At 39.7% G+C, this 17,758-nt stretch overlaps 1 protein-coding gene across 1 annotated transcript in view; it reads left to right on the top strand.

The window, feature by feature from the left end:
- The window catches only part of ZSWIM5 (zinc finger SWIM-type containing 5), a 262,034-nt gene that overhangs the window by 223,217 nt on the left and 21,059 nt on the right, over window positions 1-17,758 (top strand). Inside the window, exons 5-11 of the mRNA XM_007164766.2 lie at window positions 3,369-3,548; window positions 8,481-8,657; window positions 11,644-11,790; window positions 12,304-12,441; window positions 13,842-14,102; window positions 14,317-14,452; window positions 15,304-15,461. Coding sequence (XP_007164828.2) covers window positions 3,369-3,548; window positions 8,481-8,657; window positions 11,644-11,790; window positions 12,304-12,441; window positions 13,842-14,102; window positions 14,317-14,452; window positions 15,304-15,461 — 1,197 coding nt within the window. The remainder of the gene's footprint in view (window positions 1-3,368; window positions 3,549-8,480; window positions 8,658-11,643; window positions 11,791-12,303; window positions 12,442-13,841; window positions 14,103-14,316; window positions 14,453-15,303; window positions 15,462-17,758) is intronic.

Raw genomic sequence — 17,758 nt, 5'->3', positions numbered from 1 at the left:
GCCTAGGAAATAGTAACTCCTTGATGACTGTAGTTAGTTCCCTGTTTTTTTTACCTCTTAAGCCTCTCTCAACTCACCCCAATCTGTTTTCTGTTCCTGTTACCCTATTGATTTTGCCTTTCATAAGGCCAAGTTTAATGGCCTCTCTTTGGTTCTTGTTATACTTATGAAGATTAAATGTGAAAATCTTTTACTTCACTATAAACAAAAAGCACATCTTAAACTGTAAAGTAAATGTTTGTTACTAATATTGACACTCTGCCTCATTAGACATTGCTAATTGGCTTGTGTGTCACTAATTTCTCCTGGTTCTTCCATCTCTCTTATCTTTCTTTCTTAATCTCTTTTGCTTATTCCTCCTTCTCCTCTGCTCACAACTTAAATATTGGTGCTTCCTCAAAATTCTGTTCTTAGCGCTCCTCTTCCCTCATCTTAAATAATGAGGTTTTCTTATCTTTTTTGTTTGTTGGTGGGTGGGACCCTATCCCCACATTAATTTTACAAGAACCAGCAAACAGTGTAACACAGACACCATAGGAAAAGACTACAATGTGAAGAAAAAAATTTTTTTCATGAGGTTTATACAGGCCTTTAGGATTCTTAAATTCTAAAAGTAGAGAAAGTAACTTTTATGATCTGAATATTTGTGCATCTTTCTTACTGTCACACGGTTAGAAATTTTTTACCTCCTTTACCTCCTATATATTAGGGATTTCCTGCCACCTGGTGTTCAGAAAGGACACTGTAATTGGTAGGAACTCAGTCCCAATAGTACTAAAAGCTAACATGCTAGATTACAAAAATTTTCTACCAAAAGGAAAAAACATCCAATAGACTAAATATCCAAAGAGACTAAAATGACTCATGAGAACGTCTTTGCCTTCGCTTATGTCCTTTCTCCTGTTTGGGTATATACCCTCCCTCAATCTCTCTGCCCAAACCACTCCTATTTATCTCTCGTTCTTTCAAAATGAAGTAATACATGTATACAGGTTAAAATGTCAAAGAGTTCTACAAACTTTTTAATAAAAAACAATATTCCTCTGCCATATTCCTTCACATTGTCAGTTCCTACTTCTCAGAAAGAGCAATTTTTAATTCTTTTAGCTGCTTTTTCTAACATGCCTCCACATTTCTAAATAACTGTTCTTTCTTGATTTTTTAATTCTAGGTATTCTCTTTTTACTCCTACAATAAAAGATGAAGATTTACCTCTCTAAGGGTCACACCATTATATTCTTTCCCAAACAGGCTTTCTCATTCTTTTCAATGTGGATAGGCTGAGCATGTTCCACATCTTTAAGTTCTGCTTCCTTTTTGGTTCACAGTTCTGTCTTTAAATAATTTCTTTCTTCTTGTATTTTACTATAAGCAGTCAAGAGAAACCAGGCTGCTCCTTCAACACTTTGCTTAGATATTTCCTCAGCTAATTTTATTACTCACAAGTTCTACCTTCCACAAAACACTAGGACATGAACACCATGTCTGGATTATAAGCCTGTCACAGTCTTCTCAGAACCAAGTAGGGAAAGAGGGTTGGATGGTGGGGGTAAGGGTGTCCATTTGTACAATATGTGTATTTTTCTTAATCCCTCAGTTTTTCGCATGGAAACCCCACCCTCAGTTGTACACAGTATTCCCAATCCAGAGCCTCTCTGAATCTATCTTTCCAGTGAGTAAAGCTCTGGTTTTCTTCCAGGAGAGAGAATGAACAGGCACTGAGCTACCTTGAATAGAGGAGGAAGTCTGTGATCCTGAGACCTTTGACAAACTTCTAACCTGTTCCACTGTTTTTCGGCCCCACTTTCAGCGGGGCTCTGCAGCATGAATCAGTCTGCTGTTGGGCTTTCCTAACTGCTAATGGAGTTTTCAACTTTCTTCTGCTATGTCAGCTATCTCTCATCCACATGCTTTCCAGATTCCAAAATTTTATGACTCTTCTCTTTCATCTCTCCCATTCTCTGTGTCTATGTGAGTTTATGCCTGTTTTTATCCCTCTACTTTCATTTTAGTGAAGTATCAAGAGGGACTGATAATGAGCATATGTATTTAGTTAGCCATTTTTTAACTAGAATTAACTCATGTTTATTCTTCAAGGACAAACTCAAATGTTATAACTTTTCCTGACCACACCTACAGAGTTAATTGTTCCATCATACATATTTTCACAGCACTTTATATGTGGCTATAATAGCATTTACTATGCTTTAGTATAATTATTTTTTGAGGGACTCCTAACTATAATCCCCTTAAGAACCATCATTATATAATACTATTATATTACATAGTGTAGTTTCTTTTTCATGGTGGATTTGAAAAACTGAATTGAGCCAATAGAAATGAATTTTCATCATCTCTAGTTAGTACCTGAAACTGAGGCTTAAATGGTCTTTTAAAACATTCCTATTTGACTTTGAGGGGCCTTGAAATAGTGTCTGAATATACCGCTGTCTATAGATGTAACACCATCCCAAAGGATGTTTAACTTAAGACACTCTGCAGCCAGGCTTATTGTTAACTTGAGATTGAGAATATTTCTGTCTTAGCCACATAGCCAACTTTGAAAATAAGAAGCAGGTTTGCTTGCAAAGAAGGGTGATGTGGTCAAAGAAACAGTACTCATTGGTTATGTGGAATATGTGATACTCTGCTATAGTGACAGAGAAGATCCAAGAATGTGATAGTTTTAAGGCATCACAGCTGATCAACAGTATCAAAATCCAAGTACAAATAAACAATTTTCCCTGGAAAAGGGAAATACTAAATTCCACTCTGTGCCAACTAATATGCTAGGCCCTTTACATTATGATCTCAGTTTTACAGTTGAGGGATTTGAAGCTCAGAAAGTCCAAGGTCAACTAAAATTGAATCCTTTTCTGAGCACCTTCCTTCTTATGCTAAATGCCCTTCCTCTGTGCTATTATTGTACCCTGAATATATCTTTATCTTAACACTTATCATATTCAAATGACACTGTGTTTATTTATCTATCTCCCCCATTGGACAGCTCCTCAAGGGTAGGAACAGGGTCTTATTCTCCAATACAAGGTCTTGAACAAGAACTCTCTCAATAAATGTTTGTTGGACTGCAGATCTGAGCTCAGAATTCAAGCCCAAATCTGTCTTGTTCATCATCACAGGCATATCCAGATATCAAGATAGTCACTCTGCTTTAAGAAACCTTTGGGAAGGAAAAATAAGCATTTCTGAAAACTTTAGCAGATTTGGTTTTTTATATTGAGAAAAGCTGATGTTTTGGAAACTTTTCCTACCAACAAAAAATGGAAGAAAAGAGTAAACTGAAAAATTAAGGCTTAGACATACATCAAAGGAGAGATGTTAAGAATGTGGGTTGTTTTCTTTTCCAGGGGCGTTATGGGTGTGCATCATTTTAAATCCACATTGCAAACTGGAGGAAAAATCCTGTTGGCTGCAGCAACTGCAGAAGTGGAATGACCTGGATGTCTGTCCCCTGGAGGATGGGAACTATGGGCATGAGCTGCCCAACATCACCAACGCACTTCCCCAGAATGCCAGTGACCGTTCAGGTGAGCCAGATATCATTTTAGCATCTTCATGCCTGGAACTCCAAAAGGTTGGAGGGTAAAGCCTGAGAACAAAGGTGGCTGGACAACTTTTGGACTGTCAGAATTGTCATCCTAAATAAGAAAAGCCTGTCCTTTTGTTTGTCTTGAAATGCCAAACCTTAAATAAGGGTAAGCTTGTATCTTTGACATTGAGGATGCTGTCCTTTTCCACATCTAGAGTGTCCTTACAGTGTCCAGCATAAATTCCTAGATCCCTCTTCATGAATCCTCTTTACCCTTCAAGTTTTTCATGACTAATGGATCTTGGCCTCAGTTGGGGTTGGTTTTAGCTCAGAAGACCTACCTCAAGGGAATGATAGAAGACCTGGGAGGAAAAAAAAAAAAAACTTAAAAAAATGTCCTGACAATTGCCTTTCTTACTTACTTTTCTCTGTTTTCCTCAAATTTTTATACAGCAGATTTCTAGGAGGGGGTCATTGTTCCGAGATATGGCTAGGACTCTTGCTCCATTTTAAGACAAATCCAGTACAGTGATATTGTACCCTCTGCCTTTTGAGCCCACTGACCAGGTATCACTGGACATCAACATTCACATCAGCTTTAGTTCATCTAACTCAGGCCATTTGCTGTTGGCAATTGATTGCTATTTAGCCCATGGGGATCCTTTATTGGTAGATTGTATCAGACATTGATTTTACATGTCCTCCCTTTTATTTTAAGTGATAAATCTACTGATATTTTTAACCTCTAGGAGGAAATCACTTAAATTATTGTTCTTGCTTGGTCTTCATCTACTGTACCATAATTGATTATCAGTGTATTTAAGGCAACCAAGGTAATGAGAGATGAAAAGCCTACAACTTTGCCACTTGAAGCTACCCTTTGCTGGCATTCATCTAACCTCCACAACACAGGAATCTATCCTTTTAGTATTGACTTTGGTTTGGCATAGAGAGAGTCACATGTGTATAAACACATGCCTCCAGTCTGGCAGTTTCTTCCTTGTCACAGTATACCGGTTATTCGTTGTTACTGGTTCTTATTTGAGGATGTTGTTTCCTCTTAAGTCTTCTCAAGCTGTGGCTGATTTATCTCTCATATCTCTTTACCTTTGGGCCTGATGGAGCAATAGGCATCCTGCTTATTCTTCATTGCCATTTCTACATCATTGTCCTACCCTCCTTCCTAAAATACCCCCCAGCTTTAAAGTCAGTGCTGTTAAAATATGCTGTCTGCTGCCCTCCAGGTTTTGGTCATTTGACCTCTGGGGCAATCCCCCTCATTCCTTGGAGATTTTTGGTTACTGGCTCACTAACACTACTCTCTGCCTCTACTTCTGTCATGATTCTTGATCATTTAAATAGCCGCATAGATGGTACTTTCAGTATTCTAGTCTTTCAGTTCTTTGACCTCCTCTCTTTTAATAGTCTATCTTCTATCATAACTTAGCTATGCAACCTCAAGATCATACCCTAAAGCTTGTCATTACCAATAACTACACCTTCTTCACAATCGCAATTTCAAGCAGCTCCAATTAGCACCACCAGTCTTACTAGGTTATTTTCTCTGGTATTCCAGTTCCAGTAATTCTTTGACCCACTAGGAATTTTGATCCTATCACTTTTTCATTCTTGTGGTAGCCTCATTTTCCTTCTTATCCCGATTAGATTCCTTGGTGCATCATTATAATCACTACCTTGCATACATACTCAACCCCCTCGTTCCCTTAGTTACACTCACATAGCAAAACCCTAACCTTAGTAGTTCAGTCTAACTTTCTAGTTACTCGGTGCTCACACCCGCACAGCTGAACGTGGTGGAGAGAAACATGACTATGATAACTGGTCTTATCTTAAGTTTATGACCACTAATCTCAAGTGGGTCCATAGTATTGTTCAGACATCAACTACATTTCCCTAGTCTATGCCTTCTTTCAGTCTTCTAAATTACTATTTCACACCACCTTTTCCTTAAAACTTTCTATACTTTCTCCCCATCCTCACTTTCATCCTGAAGACTTGCTTCCTGTTCCCTGAGAATATAGAAGCAAACAGAAGAGAATTTCCAAAACTCTATCACCACATCTGCTTCTGTCTATACCCATCTACTCTGCCTCTTCCGCTGTTTTTGTTTGTGCTTCTGTCTAAGTCCAAACCCTCCACTTGTTCTTGAGATCTTATTCCTTTTATCTAGGACATCACCCCAGGAATTATCTCTACTCTCTCCTGCATCACAGATTTTTGTGGATTATTCCTCTGAGTATACAAGCACATTGTTTTATCTTTCATCCCAAAACAAACAAAGCAAAAAACATTCTTGTTGACCCCACATGACTCTCTGTCTACCACGTTGTTTCTCTGAGGTAGTAGAAATAAGTGGTAGAATTAAGAAAAATGCTCAAAAGAATATTATATATTTATCTTCTCTACTTCTTCTGCTCTTATTCTCTCTTCAACTCACTCCAGTCAGGCTTTCATCCCTTCAGTACTGAAACATCTCTTGTACTGGTCACTAACGCTGACCATTGCTAAATCTAGTTCTCAGTCAGAATCTTACTTGACCTATCAGCAGTATTTGTCACAATCGATCACTCTCTCCTTCAAACACCTTATTTCCAAGACACTGCTCTCTTGGTTCTCCTCTTCATTGGCCCCTCCTCCTCAGTCTCCTTTACTGTCTCCCCGCCACTTCCCAACCTAAAATGCTAGAGTACCCAGGGCTCAGTTATCAAACCACTTCTCTTTCTATATTTACTCCCCTGGTAATTGCATTGTTTTAATAATCATCTATATACTAACAACATCCAGATTTATATCTCTTGCCCAGACTTTTCCTCTCAACTCCAGACTTACATGTTCATCTACCTTTTTGATGTTTCCTCTTAGATATTAATAGGATCTCAGTAGGATTTCTTACCCCTCTAGCCCCACCCAAACCTGCTCCTCCTGCAGTCTTCCCTGTCTCTATATATGACAAGTCTATCTTAAAAACCTTGGAGTCATCCTTGAGTCTTCTCTTTCTCATCCCAGATCTAATCCATGAGCAAATCCTATTACCTTTACCTTCAGAATATATCCAGGGTTCATTTACTCTCATCACGTCCACTGCTTATTACTCTGAACAGATTACCACCATCTTTCACAAATTATTGCAGTGGCCTCCTAACTGCTTCCATCGTAAAGTCTGTTCTCAATACTGCTGCCAGTTGTCCTTTCAAAATGCAAATCAGATCATATACCTTCAATGGCTCAAAGACCTCCAGTGGCTTCTCATCTTTGCCTCATGGCCCAGAAGGCCCTCCATGGTCTGGTTTCCTAGTACCTCTCTGACCTCATCTCCTATGACTTTCCTGCTTATTTACTTCATTCTAGGTACACTGGCTTCCTCACTACCCTCAAACACTCCAAATATGTTCCCACCAATAGCACTTACTGTTCCTTTTGCCTAGGATGCTCTTCCCTTAGTTATATCTGAGGCTTGCTCTTCAGTTCCTTCAGGTCTCTGTTCAAATGTTACCTTATTAAAAACCATGCTATATAAAACAATAACCCCCACCCAATACCAGCTTGCCTTTCTCCCTAACTTTGCTTTAGTCTCCTCCTTAGCACTCATAACCATCTTATATATTTACTATACTATACATTCATTTAACTGTCTCTCCCCATTTGAATATAAAGGTCCATGAAGCCAAGGACTTCTTATATCCTCAATACCTAGAACAGCACCTGCCATGTAGTAGGCAGTCATTATTTGCTGACTTCATGAAATACAAAACATATTGGGAGCCTAATCCCCACTGTGGGCTGAGCAGACCCATGGTAGATTCTCAGTTTAGCAGGAGAGGGGCTCCGACTGCAGCCAGTAGAAGGGTCATTGTGCTTCAACTGAGGGGTGACATGAAGGAGGAGCAATTTCAGTAAATATTGTCAGTGCTATTCTGATTTAATCCTCTGAGCCTGCACTCTAAGGAATATACCAGTTTCTGAAGAGATGACCAGATTCCAAGGACTTTTGCTTAGTAGATGAATATGTTCATTTCTTTCATGTTCAGTCTGAATCCTCTGACTTTCCCTCCCAATATTTTTGCACAGGCTCAGTAGATGCACAGCTCATTTGGGCATCTCTGGAAATATCTGTATTTCAGTTCTTGATCCCAAAATAGTTTCAACTGTTCTTAGTCTGGCAGAGAGTCAGTTAAATGATTGTTTATGTTTTTATTTCCTTAAATGTCACTTCCATGAGTCCTTCTATATCCACATTTTATGATTGTATCTTCCATCTGGTCTTCCTACACACCACCCTGAAGAATTGAGCTTACTTTGTCTGCTGTTTCCCTGTAGCCCTTTTCCTGAAGCGAGATGGCATGGTAGGACTCCAATGAGAAAACAATTTAGTCTTTTGTCAGCATCAATTTTTCTTATTGGAGAACAAGGTTGTAAGCTTGCAGACACTAGTGTGATAAAGATACCAGAATACACAGGGCTTCAGCTCTTTTTCAGCTTTTATATCAATGTCACAGAAGTACTTAGTCTGATGTGGGTCATGCTGTAAAAGAAACAGGTTATGGGTTGGCCAGGGATATTACCTAGCTGCTTCTCTGTTCCTCTGGCTTCTACAGAAGCAGTTTGTATCCTCATAATTGAGCAGCTGAGCACCACTGTCCCTCCTCTTTTTCATGTGGCTCTGGGTCCTAGGAGAAATTGGTCTTCAGCCATAGATCTGTGTAGAAAGGTTCTTCCCATAGAGGGCACAGACACACGAAAAGCTATCCAGTAAAGAAGCAACACAACGAACACCCAGACAGATGGCAGAGTGACTGCTGTCACTAACTATACACTATTCTTCTGCCATTCCTCCCAGCCTGAAGAAGACACAGGAGCTAGAGCTTCAGATTACACGTCATTGAACTGCTGCATTTCTTTCTTTCCCCAGATTCTTTATCCAGACCAAGACGGACAGTGTTCACTAGAGCCATCGAGGGCCGTGAATTGCATTGGCAGGACAGCCACTTACAGCGAATAATCAGCAGTGATGTATATATAGCTCCTGCCTGCCAGCAGGAAAGTGAGAGACTACTCTTTAATTCCCAAGGCCAGGCACTGTGGCTTGGTAAGTGTACCTGTCCTACTCTCACAATTTCAGAGCCCACTCTCACCTCATGCCAAGCCTGAGTGAGCCATCTGCATAGGTACCAGCAACACAACTACACTTTGGACAGTCTTCATACAGATCTTCTGGGGCCTTGACTAGGGCCTCAGGGTATTTATGTGTAGCCTGGGCGATTTGCATATGTACAAATGAGGTACAGTAACCTCAAATAGAGGGATTTATATTGTTTCCTAAGTTTGGGGAGGGGAAAGGAGTTAGTAAATCTGAAAGAGTACTAACAAAATCATTAGACATTAGTTCACAGGCTCTCTTAATCAGCAGTTACCGAGCAACATTGTAATCTACTCTGAAATTACATATTTTGCTGAAAAGGCATGAATTTTGAAACTTAAATGACTCTGTACTAGTAGCTAAGGCACTATCTGCATTTGTCACCAAGCTGTCTTCCTTTCCTCATTCCTTCCGTCATCATAACAGGATAGAGCTGTTCCATTGTGAGTTAAACCCTCCTCTAGCCTCTGTCAATCTATTCTTGACTTTATTATAGAATGCCCATTCCAAACTAGACACTTATTAAAAATACACATTTTCTGAGTCTTACGACAATAGCGTACATTTTTTTTTTTAATTTTTATTTATTTATTTTATTTTATTTATGGCTGTGTTGGGTCTTCGTTTCTGTGCGAGGGCTTTCTGTAGTTGCGGCGAGCGGGGGCCACTCTTCATCGCGGTGCGCAGGCCTCTCACTGTCGCGGCCTCTCTTGTTGCGGAGCACAGGCTCCAGACGCGCAGGCTCAGTAATTGTGGCTCACGGGCCCAGTTGCTCCACGGCATGTGGGATCTTCCCAGACCAGGGCTCGAACCCGTGTCCCCCGCATTGGCAGGCAGATTCTCAACCAATTAGCGTACATTTTTATTATCATCTCCCAATTCCCTACCTCCATCCCTCACCCCATATCTTTGTCTTTCACAAGATCTTGCTGAATCCACCTGAAATTCCCTTTGATTATATTGCTTCTTCTCTGATCTAACACTTCTAAAACATATATATAACTAGCATGAGAAAAAATATAACCTCATTAATAAACAAAGATGCAAATCAAAACAACACTGAATTATCATGTTTTGATTGTCAAATAGTCAGAAATTTTATAATTAAAGATAATTAGGGGGACTTCCCTGGTGGCACAGTGGTTAAGAATCCACCTGCCAATGCAGGAGACACGGGTTCGATCCCTGGTCCAGGAAGATCCCACATGCCGTGGAGCAACTAAGCCTGTGCACCACAACTACTGAGCCTGCGCTCTAGAGCCTGCGAGCCACAAGTACTGAGCCCGCATGCTGCAACTACTGAAGCCCATGCGTCTAGAGCCCGTGCTCCGCAAAAAGAGAAGCCACCACAATGAGAAGTCCACGCACCGCAATGAAGAGTAGCCCCCGCTCACCACAACTAGAGAAAGCCCGCGTGCAGCAACGAAGACCCAACGCAGCCAAAAATAAATAATAAATAAATAAATAAAATTAAAAAAAAAAAAAGTTAATTAGGTTTTGGTAGAAGAGGGGTTACATGTAGGAGAGGTAATCTCATATACTACTAGTAGGAATGTAAATGCTTACAACATTTCAACAACATTTATCAAAAGCCTTTAAAATACATTCATAGCCCTTGATCCAGGAATTCTACCTCTAGGAGTTTATCCTGAGCTATAATTAACTAAGAATATGCATAAAGTTATGGGGTTTATTAGAGCATGGATGTATAATGTACAGATGAGAAAAACTGGAAGCAATCTAAATGTCCAACAATAGGGGATTGATTGACTTAATGGATAGTATGCATATTCAGTGGAATGATATGTAATCATTTTTAATGTTATAGAAGTGTATTTAAGGATATGGGAAAATATTTACAATATGTTATTAAGTGGAAAAACCTAGTTACAAAACAATAATTAAAATATCCCATTTTTATTAAAATTAAATAGAAAAGTCTGGATATATATATTTTTCATAAAATGAAATATGAAACTAGAAATAATGGTTCTCTCCAATCTTTATTTTCTATTTTGTTTATCTGTATTTTCAAATTTTCTATAATTATTTGTATAATTTTTAATGTTATCTTAAAAGAAATCACAAAATAAACCATAAATCTCATTATAATCACTTCCCCATTTATAAGCCTTTGGTAGTCATTTGTTATACCTAAGGTAAATCCAAACTCCTTAGTATGGCATCCAAAGCTCTTAACATCCCAGACTCTACCTTTCCAGGCTATCTCTAGCCACATAACCTACCTCTACACAGAGCTATTTGCCATACTCTGAAGATGTTATCTAGAATACTTTTTATGCTTTTACTTATATGCCTCTGTTTATATGTTATATATAAAGGCAACCAGGAATGCCTTTCCCTGCTTGTCTACATATTTAAAATATTATTTTCCCTACAAAGGATATAGCTCAAATATTATTTTCTTTCTGTGTATATTTCTATCATGTCACTTCTTTTCAACTGTTTTATAATGATCTGTTTATGTATCATTTGTGAGCACTTTGAGGAAAGTGACCATTTCTTATTCATCTTTGTAGTTGCTTTGCCCAGCATGCTACCTGGCATTTAATAGGTTCTTAGGAAGCATAGGATTAATAAACAAATGAGGCCTTTCCCTCTATAAAGGCAGTTTGTTGCTACATTGCATTCCTGTAGTACATGTTCACAAAGAGGTACAACATTTTATTATCCTAGTTCTTTGCCCCTTTCTACACCAAACCACTACACTGAGGCTGCAGGGTATCTCCTTGGAGGTAGTACGTGTGACTTATTCAACTTTCTATCCCTAAAAGATAAAATACAATTTCTGGTACACAGTAGATGTCAGGTTGAATTTGAGGAACTGAACTGAGTACAGTCTCCCTTTGTCAAGCATGAATTTTCCTGATTTGAAAACTTAACTCAATCAAAATATTTTCTTCTCGTCTGGTAGAGCATGTGCCTACAGCCTGTGCTCGGGTTGATGCCCTGCGTTCCCATGGTTACCCAAAAGAGGCCCTCAGACTCACAGTGTCCATTATCAATACTCTGAGGTTGCAGCAGCAACGGCAGCTGGAAATCTACAAGCATCAGAAGAAAGGTATAGTGATCAAGAGCCATCTTAACTCCTTAGGCTGAGGCTGATGAGGATCCTCAGGGGCTGCAAGGCCTAGTACTTAATTTTCATTAAGTTTCCTGGTGTTACAGGGGCTAGGGGATTCTAGGTCATTCTCCTTGCTGTGTGGAGTGCCTCACTTTACCTCTGTGAATATCAGTTTTCTTATCTGTAAAATGGGAATAATAATGCTGGCCTGCCTCTCTCACAGGACAGTTGAATCCACTAAGATCTGGTATGAGAAGATCTGTAAAGCTGTATCTACATATGTGTGCTGTCAGCAGGCAGCCTAAATGCATACCACATGGCCTCAGAGCTGGCTGATGAGCTTGTGACCAGTCTTATCAACCCAAAGCAAGACAGTGAGGGAAGCTTTACTTTGAGTTTCAGGGCCGGTGTCTGAAAGAGACTGGTGAAGAGACTAATGGAGAGACCAGGCAGGGACAGAGAGCAGTGTGTCTCTATCACTCTCTGAAACCTTGACCTGCTTGTTTCCAGAACTGTTGCAGAGAGGAACCACAACGATCACAAACCTAGAAGGCTGGGTGGGCCACCCCCTGGATCCCATTGGCTGCCTGTTTCTCACTTTGACTGAGGCCTGTCGCCTGAATGATGATGGCTATCTGGAAGTGTCAGGTACAGGGGTCAGCCCAAGGCAAGCCGAAACTGCCCTTGGGAGCTCTCTTCTCCTCCATGACAGAGGTTGTTTTACCCGTCTTGCAGCCTTTTGGTCTCTTCTCCAAACTGGACCTCCCCTGAGAGGTTTTCTTGGGATTGCTCTCTTTCCCACTCTGTGGACGGGCCCTGCCCTACTCACCCATTTTACTGTGCCAGCCTCAGTCTTCCTTTGCTCCTCTCACTTCCCTACCGTGTGAATGCCTAAAGAGTAATCCAAGGGGAATAAGAAGGGCTAGGGGGATTTGAGGAGTCAGAGGCCAAGTAGTCCTCAGAGTCTGGAAGGGGGAAAAAACTTCCATCAGCAGTGTGTGTATACCTTGTGTAATACTCTCATGTTCCCCTTGAACATTCTCCTTTATGGTGGTTTTGTACCAAATTTACAAAACAGAAATAAAAGGGAAGTAATTTAATAAAGTCTCAAAGTAGCAAGGACTTGAGACAGAACTGATTCTTCTTTCCTTTATGCTATCACTGTATTGTATACATACATCTATTACGGTATTTAGCACACTGCATTACAATTTGTTTACAAGTAAGTATCTCTTACTAGACTGTCAGGTTCGTGAAAGCAGAAATTACGACTTATCATTGTGATCCTAGCACTTAGGGCAATAACTCCCATTTAATAGTCTTCCATAAATATTTACCAGATGGAGGAAGGGGAAAGGAAAGAAATTAAGACTCTGGCTTTTAAACCTGTGCTGTCCTCCTGAAACTTTGAACCCAAAGGTGGAACATATAAAGGAATAATAACATAAAAGTTGCAAATGTCACAAAAGTAATAGTTTAACTGGATGGATTTGGATTTCTGTGGGTAGAGATACAAGGGGTGGCCCCAGTGCAAGGTAGCGGCTACCCTAACTTCTTTCTGATCGCCTGAAAAAGGACTCATCATCTTTGGTCTGTTTCATCTGCAAAATGACACTTACATCTTGAAAACCTGAAGTTGTACTTGGGGTTTATTTACCATAGACATACACTTAGCTCCTTCCACATACCAGGCCCTGGAGATGCCTCAGGCAGTAAGATAAAGTCTCTTTCCTTTAAGGTTCTTACATTCTAGTGAAGAGACAGACACAAAGATAGATAATTACAGTATTACATAACATTCTAGCAAAAGATTAGTATGATTGTATTCTTCCCCAGCTGGCCTAACCAGATAATGCATTAGGAAGGAGTTAGGAATCTTTGTAACCCTGTATAACCTTTTTTCAGTATGTTTGTCTTACTGTTCTGGTGTTTGACTCAGCTTCCCTGTGTTAGCTCTTGACCAAGCTGTATTCCAAAGTGTGGGGGGAAGAGAGGCAGAAAAATCCATGGGGCCTGACCTACCGAATCCGGTGCCCTGTCATCCTCAGATATGAATGAAAGCAGAGCCCCTGTGTACCAGCATGTGCCTGTGGCTGCAGGCTGCCCAGACAGCAGTGAGTCCTACCTGTCATTGGCCATGGAAGTTGCTCTGATGGGGATGGGTCAACAGAGGGTGATGCCTGAAGGCCTCTACGCACAGGACAAGGTGTGCCGTAATGAGGAGCAGCTCCTGAGTCGACTCCAGGAGCTGCAGCTGGATGATGAGCTAGTGCAAACACTGCAGAAGCAGTGCATCTTACTCCTGGAAGGTAAGTAGAGAAGGGGCTATTGTCACCGAGTCTTAGGCCTGTGACTCTGGGTTCCCCTCTCTAACAGAGCACAGGTACAGCAACATTTTTGACGTTAAAGTGTAGTGAAGGTTCTTATGGCTAGCAAACACATGTGGGATCCTAAGGCTCAAGTCCAGGCAGACAAATACAAGCATACAGATAAATAACTGGCTGGCTTATCTTCTTCCTGCAGGAGGCCCCTTCAGCGGTCTGGGAGAAGTCATCCACCGAGAGAGTGTTCCCATGCATACCTTTGCCAAGTATTTGTTCTCAGCTCTACTGCCTCATGATCCAGACCTGTCCTATAAATTAGCCTTACGTGCCATGAGGTGGGTAGCCCTTTCCTAGCCCAAATGCCTCCACTAAACCAGAAGTCTCAGATGTTCTTTTTCTTTGTTTGTCTCACTTTCTTCTTTCACTCTTTCTCTATTCTATTGGACCTGCCATCAGCCTGCCCTAAAATGATTCAGATATTTTCATATGATCTACGATTCTTATCTGGGATGCCTTGCTGGTGACGCACTTGCTCCCTGGCTGCATTCTCAGTGAACTGTCTGAGGAAGTCTCTGAATTTTTAACAGATATGGAGCACCCAAGGCCTGAGTCTCTTTGTTCTGGGGCCAGTTTGGCAGCTTCACAAGGGGTTTGAGCCTTTTCATACCTAACTGAGAAATGGTTCCCAGGCTTAGGTCACCAGATACATCTGGGGAAGTAGAAGTAAGTCTTTCTATATCAAGACTTGAGAACAATGAGCTATGGGCATCCTGTTTCCAAACTAGAATAGGATCCTTGGTTCAGGCAGGTGGACCTCTAGGATGCAGCAGAACATACAGAAGAAGAATTTTAGTTAGGCTATAAGGCTGAGAAAGCGCCTCAGCTCGACCAAAAAGGACTGCTGAGGATTACTTGGCATATATTTCTTATGCTTTTAAAAATAATCTTATGGTTTTTGAACTGTCTTTCAAATCCATTTGCAGTAAGAAACTATTCAGCTTGAGTTCTACAAGTGCCCAGGCTCTCACCTCATATAAAGTACGGTACCATAGGTTTTAAAACCTTCAAAGTTCTTCATTAACCCTTTCCTGCCCAATTCCTCCCCAGCAAAGAACAAGCTGCTCTAAGGTGGCTCCAAATGGCAAGGGTCTGGGTGATAGCTTATGACTCTCCCTGGGTCTTCTAGGTTACCTGTTCTAGAAAACTCAACTTCTGCAGGCGACACTTCCCACCCTCACCATATGGTATCTGTGGTGCCCAGCCGTTACCCTCGCTGGTTCACGCTTGGACATTTGGAATCACAGCAGTGTGAACTGGCCTCCACCATGCTGACTGCTGCCAAAGGTGAGCATAGAAAGACCTAAGGCTCCAGCACCCCCAGTATGCCTGCCCAGTCATGGCCTATCAAAGGCTTAGCCTGCTGTCTCCTGAAGAAGAGAAGCTATCTGTCCTCCCCTGAGCACTTATAGTGATAGGGATCCTCACTTTGATTACTGCTATTAGAATGAACACCTGAGTCCAAGCCAAAGTTTTGCTGTAGTTACTAATTGTAGGACTCTGAGTACAGAGAATGAGATCATCTTTAAGGTAACTTCTAAATCTAACCTTCCATATGATAAAGTCACTTTACCTTTCTAAGCCTCTGGTTTAAAAATCTATAAAATTGGGATCATTGTCAATGACCTGTCAGCTTCCCAGGGCCATTGGAAGATCTACTGAAGTGATGGAGCTCCAGATCTCTTTACAGATACGAGAGTTTATGATTTTTCTAGGGCCCCTGGTCAAAAGATAGGCAGTCCAGAGTGACTCAGGCTTTTAAGCTCACATACTCCATGTTAGTTATGTAGGTTTTATCACAAAGAGAAGTGAAAATAAGCCCCTGAGAAGTTATAATAAAATACTAGCTACCATGGACTATGAATATTTTTCCAATACCAGGAAACTACATGAATTTTTAAAAGCACTTTTTAAATTTAAAATTACTTTATGATGTGTCTTCTTATTGCAAAAAAAATGCATGCTCATTGTAGAAAAGATAAAAGATACAGATAAATCAATATAAAAATGATCAAAAAACCAATACAAAAATTGAACAAAATATGATCAGGCAGTTTACAGAAAAGAAGATACAGATGACTTTTAAACAATTAAAATGCCTGGCCTCACTTGAGAAATACAAATTAAAATTACCCTGAGATAACATTTTTCACAAATCTTATTGGCAAAAGTAATAAATTTGACAATAGTCATCCATGTCGGAAGTGGGGGTGGCAGTGGCCTGGCATGGAGATTCCAAGCAGGATAAGGATGACTGCAAATCCAGGATGCTCAATGACCTCAAGCACAAGAAATATGGAGAAAATTATACCAAGGCACATCATAATCAAATTGCTTAAAACCAGTGATAAAAGGGAAAATCTTACTTAAAAGCAACTAGAGGGAAAAAATACACATTACATAAAAAGGACAAAAGATAAGTATGAGAGCAGGTTTCTCATTAGAGGCAGTGTAAGCCAGAAGACAGCGGAGAAAAATCTTTAAAGTACTTTTAAAAAGAACTTTTGACCTAGAATTCTATACCAGTGCAAATATCTTTCAAAAACAAAGGTGAAATAAAAATCTTTTCCAGACAACCACAGTTGAATTAGAAATCAATAATAAAAAGATATATGGAAAATCCACCGAAGTTTTGGAAATTAAACCACACACTTCCATATAACTCACTGGACAAAGGGAAAATAACACTAGAAAATATTTTAAACTGAATGAAAAAGCACAACATATAAAAATTTGTGGATTGGATCTAAAGCTTTACTTAGCAGGAAAATTTTAGCACTTAATACCTATATTTGAAAAGAAGAAAGGTTTCAAATCAGTGATCTCAGATTCTGCCTTAAGAAGCCAGAAAAGGAAGAGCAAATGAAACCTAAAGTAAGCAAAAGAAAGGAAATAATAGAGATCAGGACAGAAATCAATGAAATAAACTATAGAAAAACAGACAAAATCAATGAGACAAAAAGCTGTTTCTTTGAAAAGATAAATAAAATTGAAATCTTTGTCCAGACTGATCAAGAAAAAATGAGAAAACAAAAATTACCAATATCAAGAATGGGAAAAGTGATGTCACAACAAATTCTAAAGGCATTAAAATGATAATAAGGGAATATTATGAATAACTTTATGCTAATAAATTAAACAACATAATGAAATAGACTAATTTCTTCATAGATGCAAACTACCAAAGTTCACTCAAAAATAAATAAGAATTAGCTAGGTATATACCCAAAAGAATTGAAAACATGGACTTAAACAGATTATTTGTACACCAATATTAATAGCAGCACTATTCACAGTAGCCAAAAGTTGGAAATAACTCAAGTATCTATCAACAGGTGAATGGATAAACAAAATGGAGTATATGCACACAACAGAATATTATTTAGCCATAAAAAGGAATGAAATTCTGATATATGCTACAACATGGATGAGCCTTGAAAACATTATGCTAAGTGAAATAAACCAGACACAAAAAGACAAACATTGTATGAGTCCACTTATATGAGTTACCTAGAATAGCCACAGTGAAGAAATAGCAATAGATGCTAAGCTAGTGGTTGAACATTTGATGAGGAACAGGATAT

Source organism: Balaenoptera acutorostrata, chromosome 1 (assembly GCF_949987535.1).
Source record: "Balaenoptera acutorostrata chromosome 1, mBalAcu1.1, whole genome shotgun sequence".
NCBI classification, from domain to species: Eukaryota; Metazoa; Chordata; class Mammalia; order Artiodactyla; family Balaenopteridae; genus Balaenoptera; species Balaenoptera acutorostrata.
Note: the sequence above shows the minus strand (reverse complement) of the source record. Positions and strands in the feature narration are given on the sequence as shown.